The 15,308-nt window shown below is 45.8% G+C and overlaps 1 protein-coding gene across 8 annotated transcripts in view; it reads left to right on the top strand.

Moving 5' to 3' along the window:
- Window positions 1-15,308, top strand: part of TMCC3 (transmembrane and coiled-coil domain family 3) — a 328,168-nt gene that overhangs the window by 205,661 nt on the left and 107,199 nt on the right. The window contains exon 1 of one of the 8 annotated variants that reach the window (XM_045467032.1): window positions 6,898-7,176. The exons of 5 other annotated variants lie outside the window; for them this stretch is intronic. In XM_045467032.1, coding sequence (XP_045322988.1) covers window positions 7,099-7,176 — 78 coding nt within the window. In that variant the 5' untranslated portion in view covers window positions 6,898-7,098. Of the gene's footprint in view, window positions 1-6,897; window positions 7,177-7,228; window positions 8,069-8,653; window positions 8,676-15,308 lie in introns of those variants that run through there. 2 more of the 8 variants (XM_045467036.1, XM_045467042.1) reach the window with 2 other exon arrangements.

The raw sequence follows: 15,308 nt of genomic DNA, 5'->3' as shown, positions 1-15,308 counted from the left end.
CCTGCTGTAATGTAAGCCTGTAACACCTAAGGAGGTGAGGTTCGTGAGGAACCACTTCCTTTTTGCCCCACCGCTGAACCTGAGACATAGCTATCTTTACGCCCATAACAACGTTCTTTCTTTGTTGTTGTTTGTTTGCTTGTTTGTTTTGTTTTGTTTTGTTTTTATTTTTTTTTTTAATTTTTTTTTTCAACGTTTATTTTATTTTTGGGACAGAGAGAGACAGAGCATGAACGGGGGAGGGGCAGAGAGAGAGGGAGACACAGAATCGGAAACAGGCTCCAGGCTCCGAGCCATCAGCCCAGAGCCCGACGCGGGGCTCGAACTCACGGACCGCGAGATCGTGACCTGGCTGAAGTCGGACGCTTAACCGACTGCGCCACCCAGGCGCCCCATGTTTTGTTTTGTTTTTAATGTGTCCCTCCCTGTCTGGATGGATTCAAGGCTGGACCATGTCTCATTCATTTTTTATTTCCAGCACCAAGAATGGACAGAGACTGTCACACCAACAGCACTCGATAAATCGTTGGAGAATTCACAAACTTCAGTAACTAGTCAGCATCTGAAAATTGGTAATATTTATTATTCAACAAATTTTATTCCTGTATATTATTCATTCCAACCCCTTGAGGGCAGGACTTATCTTTTGCTTATGTCTTATTGTTTTTTAAGCCCCAGTGCTTGGAAAATAAGTAGGCATTTAGTAAATGTTGAGTTCATCCATCATTCAACAATACATTCAACATATATTGAATACATGATGCTGTGTTAGGGACCATCAGGAATATACACATTTAGCTAAGGGGCATAGTCCTTCAGGTAACCCATAATCTAGTGGAATCACATATTAATTATCACATAAAATACATTTTTTAAAAAGTTTATTTTGAGAGAGAGAGCATGCGCATGAGTGGGGGAAGGGCAGAGAGAAAGGGAGGGAGAGAGAGAATCCCAATCATGCTCTGTGCTGTCAGTGTGGAGCCTGATGCAGGGCTTGAACTCACGAACCTTGAGATCATGACCAGAGCCATAATCAATAGTTGGGACACTTAACCAACTGAGTCGTCCAGGAGGCCTCACATAAAAATATTTAAATAACATGGTAAGATACTGTAACTTTCGTGTTAAAAAGAGAAATACAGACATAGTTAGATAATCGTCCACTGGGGGTCATCTGGCATGGATTGACCAAGGAAGGCTGTTTAGCTAGTAGCCTGAGAAAACTCTGTGCCCTGCCCCACCCCTGGAGTTCTCTGCTTACTCTTCTGTATTCATGCTGTCCATAGTTGTTGCCTCCTCTTGAAATGCTACCCTTCTACTTGTCTTCTTTCTACCCGTAGTCAGCATTTAATGCCATGTTAGTCAGGATTCTTAAACCTGGCTTACCCCCCCAAAAAGCAATACATTTCTTCATATGGGGGGCTAGCCATGTCTGGTGTGATGGCTCGACTGCATAATGGAAGCCTGCAATTTCTCCCCTCCCTGTATGTGCACACCATTCCTATCCAGAGGCAGATGATGTTTCTCCTCCCCTTGAGTCTGGACTGGACTTTTGACTCCTTTTTACTAACACAGTGTGACAGAAGTTCCGGGCTGCCAGTTCCGGGCTGGGCCTTAGGGGGTTTGGCAGCTTTTGTTTTTGTTCTTTTGGAAGCCAGCAACTATGTAAAGAAGTCCAGCTACCCTGATGGAGAGAGGGGAGCCTTGGGAAAGAGGAGACTATAAAATACAAAATTATTTTATTAAAAAAGAATATAGAGGAGGCACCTGGATGGCTCAGTCAGTTAAGCCTCGACTCTTGATTTCAGCTCAGGTCATGATCTCATAGTTTGTGAGATCGAGCCCTATGTTGGGCTCTGTGACGACAGCTTGAAGCCTGCTTGAGATTCGCTCTCTCCCTCTCTCTCTGCCCCTCCCCTACTCACTCTCTCTCTCTCTCTCTCTCAAAATAAAAATGGATAAACATTTAAAACAAATACAGAGACCTGGCCAGCCTGAGGCATTCCAGCCACCCCCTGGACTGAGTGAAGCCATCCTGGACTCTCCAGCCCCAGCCAGTGTCACCTGGAACAGAGAAAAGCCATGCCCCCTTGGAGGCCTGCTCAAATCGCAAAGTCACGGGCAATTGAACGGTAGTTGTTGTAAGCTAATACACTTTAGGATGATTTGTCACGTGGAAATAGATAATGGGAAAAGCTGGAGGTAGTCCCTTAATAATTTAGTAATGAATCTTTCTCCTTTCATGGCTCGGCTTTTTTCAGGGGGGCTGTCTTTGTATGGTGGCAAGGATGCCCACCACTGCAGCAGGCTGATATCCCGCCAGCTTAGCAGTGCTTCCTGAAGGGGCACAGCTCTTTCCCAGTAGCCGCAGCAGGCATCGGGGGTGACTCCTGTGGGCTCAGACTGGGGCACGTGCCTGCTCCTGCATTAGTCACAGTAGCTCCAACTGGCCAAGGCTGGATGGCACGCCTCTCCCTGGAGCTAGGTGAGGGGTGTGGGCTGCCTTACCTAAACCACTTGTGGAGGATGGGTGTCGCATAGGGCCCAAAAAGAAAATCCAGACACCGTTTTGAGAATAAAGGGCCGCCTGCTAGGCAGGCAAACATAACAGATTTGTACTACAGAAGTCAAGGGGAATCCTACCTCTTTCACAAAGCCTTTTCTTGTCATTCTAAACTTTAAACTATTGCAGCACAAATGACCCGATCCATTTCTTTGGATCTAAATCTTTGGATCCATTTTGGATCACAGTAAGCTGCCTTACTGTGCTGCTTACACTTTGGATGTAAATTCTTTTTTTGTTTTTTTTTTTTTTTTAATGTTTATTCATTTTGGGGAGAGACAGAGAAAGAGAGCACAAGTGGCAGAGGGGCAGACAGAGAGGGAGACACAGAATCCAAAGCAGGCTCCAGGCTCAGAGCTGTCAGCACAGAGCCCGACGCGGGGCTCAAACTCACAAACCACGAGATCATGACATGAGCCGAAGTCGGATGCTTGACCGACTGAGCCACCCAGGCGCCCCTGGAAGTAAATTCTTATCTCACACCCTAGAGTTTGCACCTTTGTATTCCTTCTTGATATGGATGTATTTGTGACATTAAAAGTGCGATTTGGGGCCCCTGGGTGGCTCAGTGTGTAAAGTGTCCAACTCTTGATATCCGCTCAGGTCATGATCTCGCAGTCCTGGGATCGAGCCCCGTGTCTAGCCTCGAGTCAGGTGCTCACTCACTCTCCTCTGTCCCTCCCCTGCTCATGCGCTCATGTACTCTCTGTCTCTCTCTTGAAATAAATAAACTAAAAAATCTTTTTTCTTTTTGGTAGAGAGAAGGTCTTGGGGAGGTGTCAGAGGCACAGACAATTCTTATATTGACAGGAGAAATTTGAAATTTGTATTCTCTCTCTCTCTCTCTTTCCCTCCCTCTCTCAGAGACTGACAAAATCTTAGGCATTGGTCTATTTGGACCCCACTTCCCAGTAGGAGAGCCAAATGGTGATCAGCGAGAGGCTGCTTGTTTTCTTTCTTTTGGAGGGCACTTGTGCTTGTGCTATTTAATTGGTGTCTTAAAAAAACATTATTTTGTATGAATGTCCCATAGAGCAGCTTTTGGTTAACTAGTTTATGACATAAATGATCTAGAAAAGAACATCCTCTGCTAATTGAAATTTCAGTGAGCCTAATGAAGTTTTAATTCATCATTCTCATCGAGGGTCAGCATTTTCCAGGATGGAGTTCTAAGGAACACCAAGGCAGTAATAGATATGGGAAGCTTATGCCTGTTGACACAACTACCAAAGCCCAGCCTTGGTTTGTCAGGGACCTCACTTAGGTGTGGCCTCTCTAAAGTTGTGCACACCATATTACACATACAAATGCACCTGAGTAGTACACCTGGTGTAGCCTTAAGTAGCTGGAAAAAAAAAATTGGGCGTCAGGCAAATGAGGGGGAAAAACCCAGAGATGGACTTTCACAGATTTTCAGAATGGACCTTTGTGAGATCAGATTGACATAAAGACTTACTAATAATAGACCACCTTTCTTGCTTTTATAACAAGGCTTAATACTTTTTTACACGAGTTTATTTATTTTGGGGACACCTGGGTGGCTCAGTCGGTAAGCATCTGACTTTGGCTCAAGTCATGATCTCATGGTTTGTGGGTTCGAGCCCCACGTCGGGCTCTCTGCCGACAGCTGGCCTCTTGCTTTTTTAAACACTCCCAAAATGTTCCTGCTCCAGGGCCTTTGTACTTGCTGTTCCTTCTGTCTGAAATTTTCATTTATCTACATCGCTGGCTTCCTTACTTCTCGGGTCTCTGCTCATATGTCGCTTTATCAGAGTGACCTTCTCTACTCACCCTAGCTAAATTCACATACACACACTTGATATCTCTCTTCTCTGCTTTCTGCTTTGGAAGAACTTGCCTGAAAAACTTTCCGGACCTGTGTAGTTGTGTCTTGAATTGGGGGCTGGGGAAGGGGGTGTGGTGGGCAGTGTTTTAAAGTGTTGATTTCATTTTTTGAACGGTTTTAGGACTACATAGGGTTTTCTATTTCTTCTTAAGATTTAATAAGTTTGCCCTCTTTATTTAAAAAAAATTTTGAAAAATTTTTTAATGTTTTTAAATTTATTTTTGAGAGAGCACAAGTAGGGGAGGGGCAGAGACAGAGGAGGACAGAGGATCCAAAGCAGGCTCTGCACAGACAGCAGTGAGCCTGATGTGGGGCTTGAACTCACAGTGAGATCATGACCTGAGCCAAAGTCGGATGCTCAACTGACTGAGCCACCTAGGTGCCCCTAAAAATATTTTTTTATTTTACTTTTTGAATAGCTAATATGTGCACACGATGAAAGTGTTCAAGTTCCAAAAGCATATACAGTGACAAATAAATCTTTTTCTCATCCCTTTCTTCTAGCTGTCTAGGTAGGCATATTGTGGCTTCCATTTTATGATGAATTTATTTATTAAAAAGATTGTTTCTTTAAGATTTCATTTTTAAGTGATCTCTACACCCAGTGTAGGGCTTGAACTTATAACTCCAAGATCAAGAGTCACGTGTTCCACTGACTGAACCAGCCAGGTGCCCGTATCCCAAATTTAAAAAATAACACCTGAGTGAGGTCAGTTTGGTCCAACCATCTATCTGCAACTGTTCTGTTCTCCTTTGATCTTCAAGTCTGTGTGTGGAGATTCTGTTCCTGTCAGAGTCTTCCCTGATCTCAGCAGAACCCCTATTTTTTAAATGAACACAGATGCCTGTCTTTACAGTCTGATGGCTTTTCTTTGGCTCTGTGGGGACATCTGCTCTGTTCATTACTTTTACCTGCATCTGGGAGTCCCTAGGGAATTTCTCCTTGGTCAGTGGCTTCTCTGACTTTATTGGAATGGCTCTTCCTGCTTTACTGACTTAGGACTGTGCCTCCCCTCCCCAAGAGTCAGGCTTGAACTCAGGAGGGCTGCTGCTCATGGGAGTAATTCATCCATTCACAGGTATAAATTGAAGCACCTAGTATGTGGCCCCTCTCCTGCCATCAGTTTCTTGTCGGTTTCCCTCATTTCTTGTTTATCCTCTCAGAAAAATATGCCTTGCATATATAAGCCTATACATATATTCTGTTTTTACATAGATGGTAGGATACTGTGTATGTTATTCTGCACATGACTTTCTTTCACTTAACCATGTATGTTAGAGATATTTCTGTGGCTATGCATAAAGGGCTGCTTCATTCTCTTACAGTTACCTAATACCCTACGGGATGTATATATCATAATTTACTTACTCTGTCTCCTTCTGAAGGACATTTAGGTTGTTCTCCTTTTGCAGTGGACTTCTAACCAGTGTCCCTTACACATCTCTAATCAGTCAGTGTTTCCCATGGCTATAAGATAGATGTCCTTAAACCTCCATCCTGATACTGTCGTTTTCCTGTTCAGAAACCTCCAGCAGCTGTCTAGCACCCACAGAAAAAACTGAACTTCTCCTTGAGGGTAAAGCCCAGCACCACATGGTCTCCACCTACTTTTCTGCTCGTGTCCTGTGCCTAAAGACACCCCCTAAACTGGTGACTTGAGGTTTTCCCAATGGACCTTTGTTTTTATGCTCAGTATTTTTCTTGTGCCTGCAAGACCTTCCCCCTAAACCCTTTGAAGGGGAGGAGCATTTGCTTCCTTCCTTCTAGGCTTGTCACCTGTCCCCCCAAACCCCTCTTTGGAGCAGCTGCAATCTCAGTATTTTCACTCAGTCTCCCACTAGTACACCCTTCCTAACCAAACCATAACTGGATGTTGGCTTAGGTAACATATTTCATTGTTCACTAGTCAGTGCTTTCTCTTGTAGACTCCAAATTTCTTGTGGGCAGGGACTATTCCCTGGAAATAGGGAATACTAATATGAAAAGATGTATCTTGACTTCCAAGTAACTTCCACATAAAATAGTGAGCCAGATACACAAAATTAAAATACACAACACTATAGACCTTTGTTTGAATGGGAGTGTGCTCAGTGGGATAAGAAAAACATGGACTTAAAAAAAAAAAAAAAAATCTCTGGTCCCTGCCCCAGGGTGTGGCACATGCTAGATGCCCAGTAAGTGCATGTTGAGTAATAGAATAACATAAAAGAAAGCATTTAAGGCAAGCCTCAACGTCTTGCCAAAAATCCACCTTTTATCACAAACATACAAATAAGCCCACAGATAGGGTAGATGTCAATCAAATTTTGAAGGAAAGGAGGCCAGGGTGGGAGAGGGTGGATTCAAGTTTCAGCAAGGGAGGGAGGCGGAGAAGTTGCACCCGGGCAGGGTCTTGGGCCCTGCGGGTGGGCAGGGGGAGGCGGGGAGAGGGGAAGGGGGAGGAGACTCTGGCGTCCCTGCCCCGCCTCCCCCACCCCCTTTCCCACCCCCACCCCCAGCAGCGGCGGCGGCGGCGGCGGCGGCGGCGGCGGCGGCGGCGGCGCAGGGCGGCCGCGCGGGTGTCTGCAACAGCTGCAGCAGCCCGCGCCGCCCCCTCGGCCGCGGCTCCCCGGGCGAGCCGGAGCACGGTCGGCGGCTCGTGGCGCGGCGGCCGGGGGAGACGGGAAAGTTGCCGGCGCGAGCGCCGACATGCCGGGCAGCGACACGGCGCTCACCGTGGACCGGACCTACTCCGACCCGGGCCGGCACCACCGCTGCAAGAGCCGGGTGAGAGGCGCGGGCAGGGCGGCGTTGGGGGCGCCGCGCCGAGGGGCGAGGCCGGGTGGGCTTCGGCTCCGGTGTTAGCCAACTCTCGCTCCCCGCCTCTCTCCCCTCCCCTGCTGCCACGGGTCCGCGCCGAAGGGCCTGGGAAGGGTGAGGGGCGTCGGAGCCCGGGTCGGGGGCAGAGCAGAGCCGGGCCCGCCGTACCCCGCCCTCCGCCGCTGCTCGGTCCCCGCTCGCCTGCCGGACCCGGGCGCCCGGTCTCCCCGACGGCCCCGCGCTCCGCCGCCCTCCGCCAGGGAGCGCCCGCCGCGCGGCGCCCGGACGCGAGGGAATCCCGCCAGCCGCGGCCCCGCCGGGACGGCTCGCTCGCCCTCCTGACCGCCGGTGCTGCCCGCGCCTCCCCGGCACTCGGGGTTGCCGGCGCGGGGCAGAGGCGGCGGGCCGGCTTCCCGGTCTCGCGCGGCGGCCGCCCCGACTCCGCCCGAGTGAAAAGTCAGCCTTCGCGCCGCCGTCCCGGAGTTCCCAGCCGTGCCGAGCGGGCGCCCTCTCCATTGTTTGCAGTGTAATTTGCTGTTGCTGATTTTGGCTGTGGGCGAAAATAGCTCTCAGAGCAAGCAGCAGAGACGAGCCCTGTAGTGCTTCGAGATGAAGACGGAGGCCGCAGCCTGAGCGCCGGTCCCTCCCGGGAGCGGACGCCCCCGTGGGCTCGGGAAGGTGGGGGGGACCTTGGCTCTCCCGGGCAGTTCGGCCCTCGGCGTGCCGTCCTCCCCTTGAGAAACCGCAGGTCCTCCACCCTGGCACTTGTTCTGGCGGAGGAACCTGGAGTTGTGCTTTGCTAACTACTCGTTCGAGATCGCAGCATTTGAGTGTCAGCCTCCCTGTATGAAGTCCACAGGTAGAGTTTTGCTCAAATTCTGGCCTGTCATCTCCCGAGGTCGAGAGGCCACTGGATGGGAAAAGCGGCAGTAGTGACAAATGCAGTTCGGCCTGTGTTGCAGGATTTGGGTGTTTAATCACAATTCGGAGAACTAATCAGTTATCCTATAAGTGAAGTAACTAGTTCCTGTTTTCCTTTTTTCCTTTAGTATCTTGTTAATCGAGTTAACAGAATGGTTTAAATTTTTACAGGTTGAACTTATTTGGTGGAGTAATACTTAGTCCTGCAGCTACTTCACGCTCCTCCACTCCCCAAGAGAATTCTTATGTTCTGCACTTTAGTTTTTTATTGAGGTGTAGCTGACATAGTTTCGTTTTGTTTTTTAACATACAATGTTGTATTTAGTTTCAGGTATACAGAATAGTGAGTGATTCGACAGTTACACTACAAAATGTTCACCATGATATGTTTTGCATTTTCTTTAAAAGTTTTGTAGCAGTTTGTTATGAAAATGACCATGAACTCCATTTGGAAGAAAACATTGGTGAAAGATCATTGGTTACCTACAGTTAGAAATTTTTGGAAGGATGTCTGCTGGTTAACACAGAGTTAACCAGGAAGAAAGGTGAAGATCTTTTTCTAATGCATTTGTAATTGGAGGAGTCTATTAATGTTTCAGTTGACAGAAGAAATTTCAGACTTGAAAAAAAGTGTGGAAGCTTGGTTTCTCTTGTCACAACTGTGATAATCTTTGTGTAAACAACAAGATTAGTAATCTTTGAGGGATGGGTGGCTCATTGTGAGCTCATTTAAGCGATTTGGCAAAACTGAACCTTTGCAAAACCGCTCTTCGTATTCTGTGAAATGGTGCTGATAGAGTTCCCACCTGAGCTACCTAGATGGAAAGTGGCAAAGCAAACATGTAACTTAACTGCAGACTTAGTTTGTCTCCGTTTCTGCCCGTGTTCCATTTCCACACACCCCTTTTCCGTTAAAGTACCACAACCTTATGCGAAAGGGGTTTCTTCTTTTCTTGAAAATTCTACAGGTGATGTTATAGTTACTACATTGTTTTGTTAGCATGGGACCCCTGATTTTTTGTTTTTATTTTTTAAAGTTTATTTATTTATTCAGAGGGTTGCGGGGGAGGGGCAGAGACTGAGGGAGAGAGAGAATCCCAAGCAGGCTCTGCCATGCCCCGACACGGGGCTCGATGTCACCAACGGCCAGATCATGACCTGAGCTGAAATCAAGAGCCAGTGTTCAACCAGCTGAGCCACCCAGTTGCCCCGACACCTGCTTTTTAAAATAGATTGTGTATTAAACCTGAGTTAGACATGATATGTACTGAGTATGCTAAATTAGCTCATTGGGCAAATGAAGTCTGGTGAGGACTAGAGGAACTCAGACCAAGGAGGACTAGAACTCTAGTAGACAGTGACGACACATTCTGTTGCAATGATGCTGCGATCCCTGTGTAAACTTTTTGACTGTCTGCTTTTAGGGTTTTGTTGTTGAGGTGGCAAGGAACACAACTGGAGGAAATTTTGTAAACGCCTCTAACTTTTCTCAGGTGAGGCTGATGTAATTTTGAGTCTGTCCTTAAGGCTGCAGTAAGCCTGCTGTGATGAAGGGAAAGTACCAGCAGTCTTCTGTGTGGAAGGTATTTATCCCATCAGATGATTCTAGCTCCTGTTTTGTGGAACTCCTTTAGAGTTAACAATAAAGACGTATTTTCTTTACACTCAAAACATGTGAGGCAGAAGGAGAACATCTGGCAGTATTAGGGTTTAATTTCTTGATGTCACCTTCCCCTTGGCAATAAACTAGTACAGGATTTTATGAGAACCTTTTCGTGGACTCTTGGTAAATTAGCTCACCTAAAAATAAATACTATGAGGAGAACTGGAGGTGCATGTGAGGAGTTGATTAGCCTTTCAGAGACAGGCAGTTTCCTCCCAGGAAGGCTCTAAGACTCTAAGAGATCAAGTTCTTGGTTACTGAATGGTCATTTTTTAAGTTCAAAACTAACACCATGTTGAGATAACAGGAAACATACACATCTCTCTGGGTGAGCTTGGTTAAGCCTTTGAGACTAGAATAATAATGAGGCAGTGTACTATTTTAACATTGCAGAAATCTATTTTTACAGCCAGGTGGATTAACCTAGATATCTTACCCCCCGCCCGCAGTGAAAATGTAATATAACTAATGAATTCCATGATTATCTCTAAGCTGACAAGTCAGGATCATTCACAGTTTTAAGCTTAATCTGTGTAAAACTCAGAAATGATGCATGTTAACTCAACACACAAAATATCCCCCTACTTTAAAAGAAAGCATGCATAATTAGAATCCTACCTTTTTTTGTGCCCTAGATAGTTAAAGCCTGTCATCATTTTAAGAACACAGTCAGTCTGCTTTGCTCTAGATTAACTGGTTTTTATTAATTATGTGTGAATCAAATTTTTGTTCTAACTTTAGATGTTATAAAATGCCACTTTGAACCACTTGTGGATAGTGGTCAGCAGCTAGGAATCTCCGGTCTTGTGACCTGGATCATATCCCGGCTCTTCACATTTCCCAACCGAGTGACCACTGGGGCAAGGTCTAACCTCTCTGAGTCTCCAGTTCCCCATCTGTAACAGAGGTGATAATAGTCCCTACTTCAGGGAGTGAGTGCATCATGAGTCTTCAGTAAGAGAGCATTTGTTAAAAAAAAAAAAAAAGAGAAAAAGAAAGAAAGAAAAAGAAAGAAAGAAAGAAAAAGAAATCGCTCGTCATCCTGAGTACTTACCTTCTCTCCATCTCTAATCTGTCAGCCGTCCCACTGGGCCTTTCTTTGACATTTCTCTGGAATTGGTTCCTTTCTCCAATGTCCCTAGTCATCTCCCCCCTTAGTTTAGCCACTTATGACCTCTGGAAGAGAGAATGGTGTATTCACTTCCTCATTGCTCTATGATTTCATCAGCCCCTATTCCGTCCTGCCCGCAAGGGCCAGAGTATTCTGCCTACAGAACTGCTTTCCTTAGGCTACCCCCCAGAAGGCAGGTCTTGCACTAGTGATGCCATGTACCCTATAATCATTCTCTGTCTTAGTTTCCTCTTCTACACCCTAGGGGTGTTACGAGGAATAAATGCAGTAACATCTATAAAATGTCTGGTACCCAGAAAGAACCCAGTAGATGGTAGCTATTTTTGATGTTTTTTTTTTGTTTGTTTGTTTTGTGTTTTTTTGTTTGTTTTCTTGAGAGAGAAAGAGCCTGAGCTGGAGAGGGGCAGAGAGAGAGAGAGAGAATGAATCCCAAGCAGGCTCCGTGCTCAGTGTGGAACCCGTCACGGAGCTTGATCTCACCACCGTGTGATCGTGACCTGAGCCAAAATCAAGAGTCAGATGCTTAACTGAGCCACCCAGGCGCCCTTAGATGGTAGCCATTTTTGTTATTACTGTATGAGAAGTGATCATAAGCTTCAAAATGGGAAAACTGCTAATTTTGTGAATAGAATAGATTCTTGCATTTTTAGCGTTTTATTCCTCCTCCATGATACACGTTCCTTATCACATTGATTGTTTACATATTTGTCGCTATGTTTATAAACTGTAGACACTGGCACTTTGGGAACAAGAGCTTTCATTCATTCTACAGATGCTTGCTGAGCACCTTTTATATGCTAGCTGCTATTCTAGGCATCGGGAATATAATGGTGAATGAAACAGCCTCTCTCTGGAAGCTTAATTGTATTTTGTTTTGTGATTGTATTTTATTTAGACTAGCGGCCCCAGGAAATACCCTCCTATTTTATAGGAGGAAATGATAGTAAGTATAGGAGTCTCTAACATCTGAAATAAAACCTGTGTTGGGCACGGTGGCTACCTGTAGTACCTGTCTAAGTGTTCCGTGGTTTGGAAATAGATCCTGAGTTGCCTGATGAGTAATGGCCAAAAGCATTCAAGAAGAGGCTGTCCTAGTCCTTCTCAGAGTGGAAGTGGTTGGGCAATGATGTAATAAGTTGATGATCGCACGCTTACTTCCTGGGCAGGAACAAAAGTGAGTGGGAACAGACTTCCGTCTCTGGGGGGGGGGGGGGGCCTGACCTGGTGAAGGGGTAAACTGAGTAGTTTGTGAGTCCACCTTTAATCAGTGATGTGTTATACTCCGAAGAGTTCATTACAAGCACGGCGAATAATGATGAGTGCCTCAAGTCCGATTTGTCTGAAATTCAGGACGGATAGGTTGATGTGGGGTGTGTATTTCGAGCTGGGCTGTGCTGCTTGCTCACCGGTTCTCCCTTCAGAGGAGAGCAAACTGCCAGCCACCAGCACACCCGCTTGTCACATCCGCTGTCGAATACCAAGACAGCTGCTCCCAAGTTGGATGGCAAGATGTGTTTTGCTTCAGAGCCACTGCCTGAATTTCCAGGGCTGCTCTTAAGGTCAGAAACCAACCTGATCTTTCTGGATGGAAATTGCCCATGTCTTGACTTAGGACAGGCTGCAGCATTCAGCCCTGCTGTTTCCTTATTGCATTTTTAAGTTGTTAGTGGAGGGGGTTGGTGAGAGAGAAGGAAGAGAACCATGAATCACTCTACTGTGAATCAGAATGAGGACTTTACATTCCTTGGAAAAGGAACATCAGGATATATGATCTGTGCGTGATCCAACTGCTTCCATTGGATTGGGGAAAGGGGGGTGCTACCGAAGGAAAACGGTGTATTTGTTGATTATTCCTCTGTAAGGAGGCAAAAAGAACATAAATGAAAAGTGCAGGAACAATGTTAACAGCCAGCATGTGCCAATTCCTTATTGTATACCAGCCACAGTGTTAAGCACTTCGAATGCACTGTCTCCTTAATCCTCACAAAGCTTATTTATAGTTCCATTTTACAGGTGAAGAAGTTGAGGCCTGGGCAGTTTAAATGATCTGTCCAGAGTCTCATGGCGGTTTGGAAATGGTAGAGCTAAGATTTGGTGAATCCAGATCTAATTGCAGAACTTGCATTTTAACCACTTCCCGTCTTCTGTCTCAGATGAATACTGGAAAGCAGCTCAGTCTCAGTAAACCTGTCCAGTCCTTGTGAAGACGGTCGTGTTCAACTTCTGCAGGGTGCCTAGCCAAATTGTGTTTGGGATTCTTATGACACAGCACTTTGCCAGTCTTTGGTGTATATAGTCTTATGTGCCTGGTAAACTTTTGTTGAATGAATGGTATAGAGTGATAATTTATGAACTTTTTATGATGCTTCCAGTACAAGATTTTTGCCACTATTTTGGAGAAGTCTTAAAGGCTGTTAAATAAGCTCATGATTTAACAACATCAGGAAAAAGGGGCGCGTGGGTGGCTCAGTCAGTTAGGGGTCTGACTCTGGCTCAGGTCATACTCTCGTGGTTCATGAGTTTGAGCTCCATGTCAGCCTCTGCGCGGACAGTGCTGGACCTGCTTGGAATTCTCTCTCTCCCTCTGTCTCTGCCCCCACCCCACTTGTGTGCTCTCTCTCTCTCTCTCTCTCTCAATAAGTGAATAAACAAACAAACCTAAAAAAATTTAAAATGATTATCAGTAAAGAACCATCTTCTAGCCTGGTGTTTGGTCTCCAGAACGTGAGCAATTGAAGGATATAATAAGGGCGGTTCTTCTTGTGACAGTCTGGTCACAATCTGGCCTCTGCAGATCTCCCAGTAGAACTTTAGCTTCTCTGGACTGATGGCATATGCTTCTCACTATGTGAGGCAGAGTATTGGAAAGTAGACCCAAAGGTTTTAACCTGTTAGAACTGGAAGGGGATTTAGTCATGAACTCCAGAGCTTTCCCTTTGTGGGAGTAGAAAAGGGACAGCAGCCAGACTGTAACCAGTCAAACCACGTAACTAATGCTGGCTGACTAGGACTAACCCTTATACCAGTCTCTGTCTTAAGAGAATTCCTGGGGCGCCTGGGTGGCGCAGTCGGTTAAGCGTCCGACTTCAGCCAGGTCACGATCTCGCGGTCCGTGAGTTCGAGCCCCGCATCGGGCTCTGGGCTGATGGCTCAGAGCCTGGAGCCTGTTTCCGATTCTGTGTCTCCCTCTCTCTCTGCCCCTCCCCCGTTCATGCTCTGTCTCTCTCTGTCCCAAAAATAAATAAATGTTGAAAAAAAAAAAATTAAAAAAAAAAAGAGAATTCCTTAATAGAAAACTGCTTTAAATATTTTTAGATACCAAGCTAATTGCTAAGTTATATGGGATAAATATCTTGAAATTTAAGTAGATGGAGAAATTTGGAATTATTTTCAGTAGAGATTTAATTGAACAGATTTTACATTTTGTGAGTTTTCTAGGTGGAAAAAAAGTGAATTTGGATGATTTAGTGTTAGGCCATCATCTTCATGAACTTGTAGATTTTTTTTATTAAAACATTTTTTAAAAATATTTATTTTTGAGAGCGTGAGAGCGAGCGGGGGAGGGGCAGAGAGAAAGGGAGACACAGAATCCAAAGCAGGCTCCAGGCTCTGAACACAGAGCCTGATATGGGGCTTGAACTCATGAACCGTGACGTCATGACCTGAGCCACAGTCCGGTGCTTAACCAACTTAGACACCTAGGTGCCCCTGGAAATTTTTGGTGGGACTAGGATGAGGAGGGTGTGACATTTCATACATTTCATACATCAGACTGTGTAGCTGCACTTTTAAAAATGACCTTTTCTGGGGCGCCTGGGTGGCGCAGTCGGTTAAGCGTCCGACTTCAGCCAGGTCACGATCTCGCAGTCCGTGAGTTTGAGCCCCGCGTCGGTCTCTGGGCTGATGGCTCGGAGCCTGGAGCCTGTTTCCGATTCTGTGTCTCCCTCTCTCTCTGCCCCTCCCCCGTTCATGCTCTGTCTCTCTCTGTCCCAAAAATAAATAAACGTTGAAAGAATTTCCTTTAAAAAAAAAAAAAAAAAAAATGACCTTTTCTGATTTTATTGTCGTTTCCCCTCCATCCACCCCAAAAATGAAGTTTTGCAAAATGAATTCATCTTTGTCTTTACCTTCCACTGTTGGGATAGGATATTGGGGAAAACACATGTGCCAGATGTGTAAGTCACGGAGCACATTATATATACATTTAACTTAGAATGCAGACCTCCGAAGCTTTCTGTTCCTGTGAGACTCTAATTGAGGGCATCTTCCAGCACCAGGTGTTTTTAGCATACGTAATTTTCATGCAACATAGCCCCTAAACAAACCAGAAACATCATCTGGTTCTTAGCCAAAGAAACAATCATCTGCCCCCACACTGGGAGG

The sequence above is a fragment of the Leopardus geoffroyi genome, chromosome B4 (assembly GCF_018350155.1).
Source record: "Leopardus geoffroyi isolate Oge1 chromosome B4, O.geoffroyi_Oge1_pat1.0, whole genome shotgun sequence".
In the NCBI taxonomy this organism is placed as follows: Eukaryota; Metazoa; Chordata; class Mammalia; order Carnivora; family Felidae; genus Leopardus; species Leopardus geoffroyi.
Note: the sequence above shows the minus strand (reverse complement) of the source record. Positions and strands in the feature narration are given on the sequence as shown.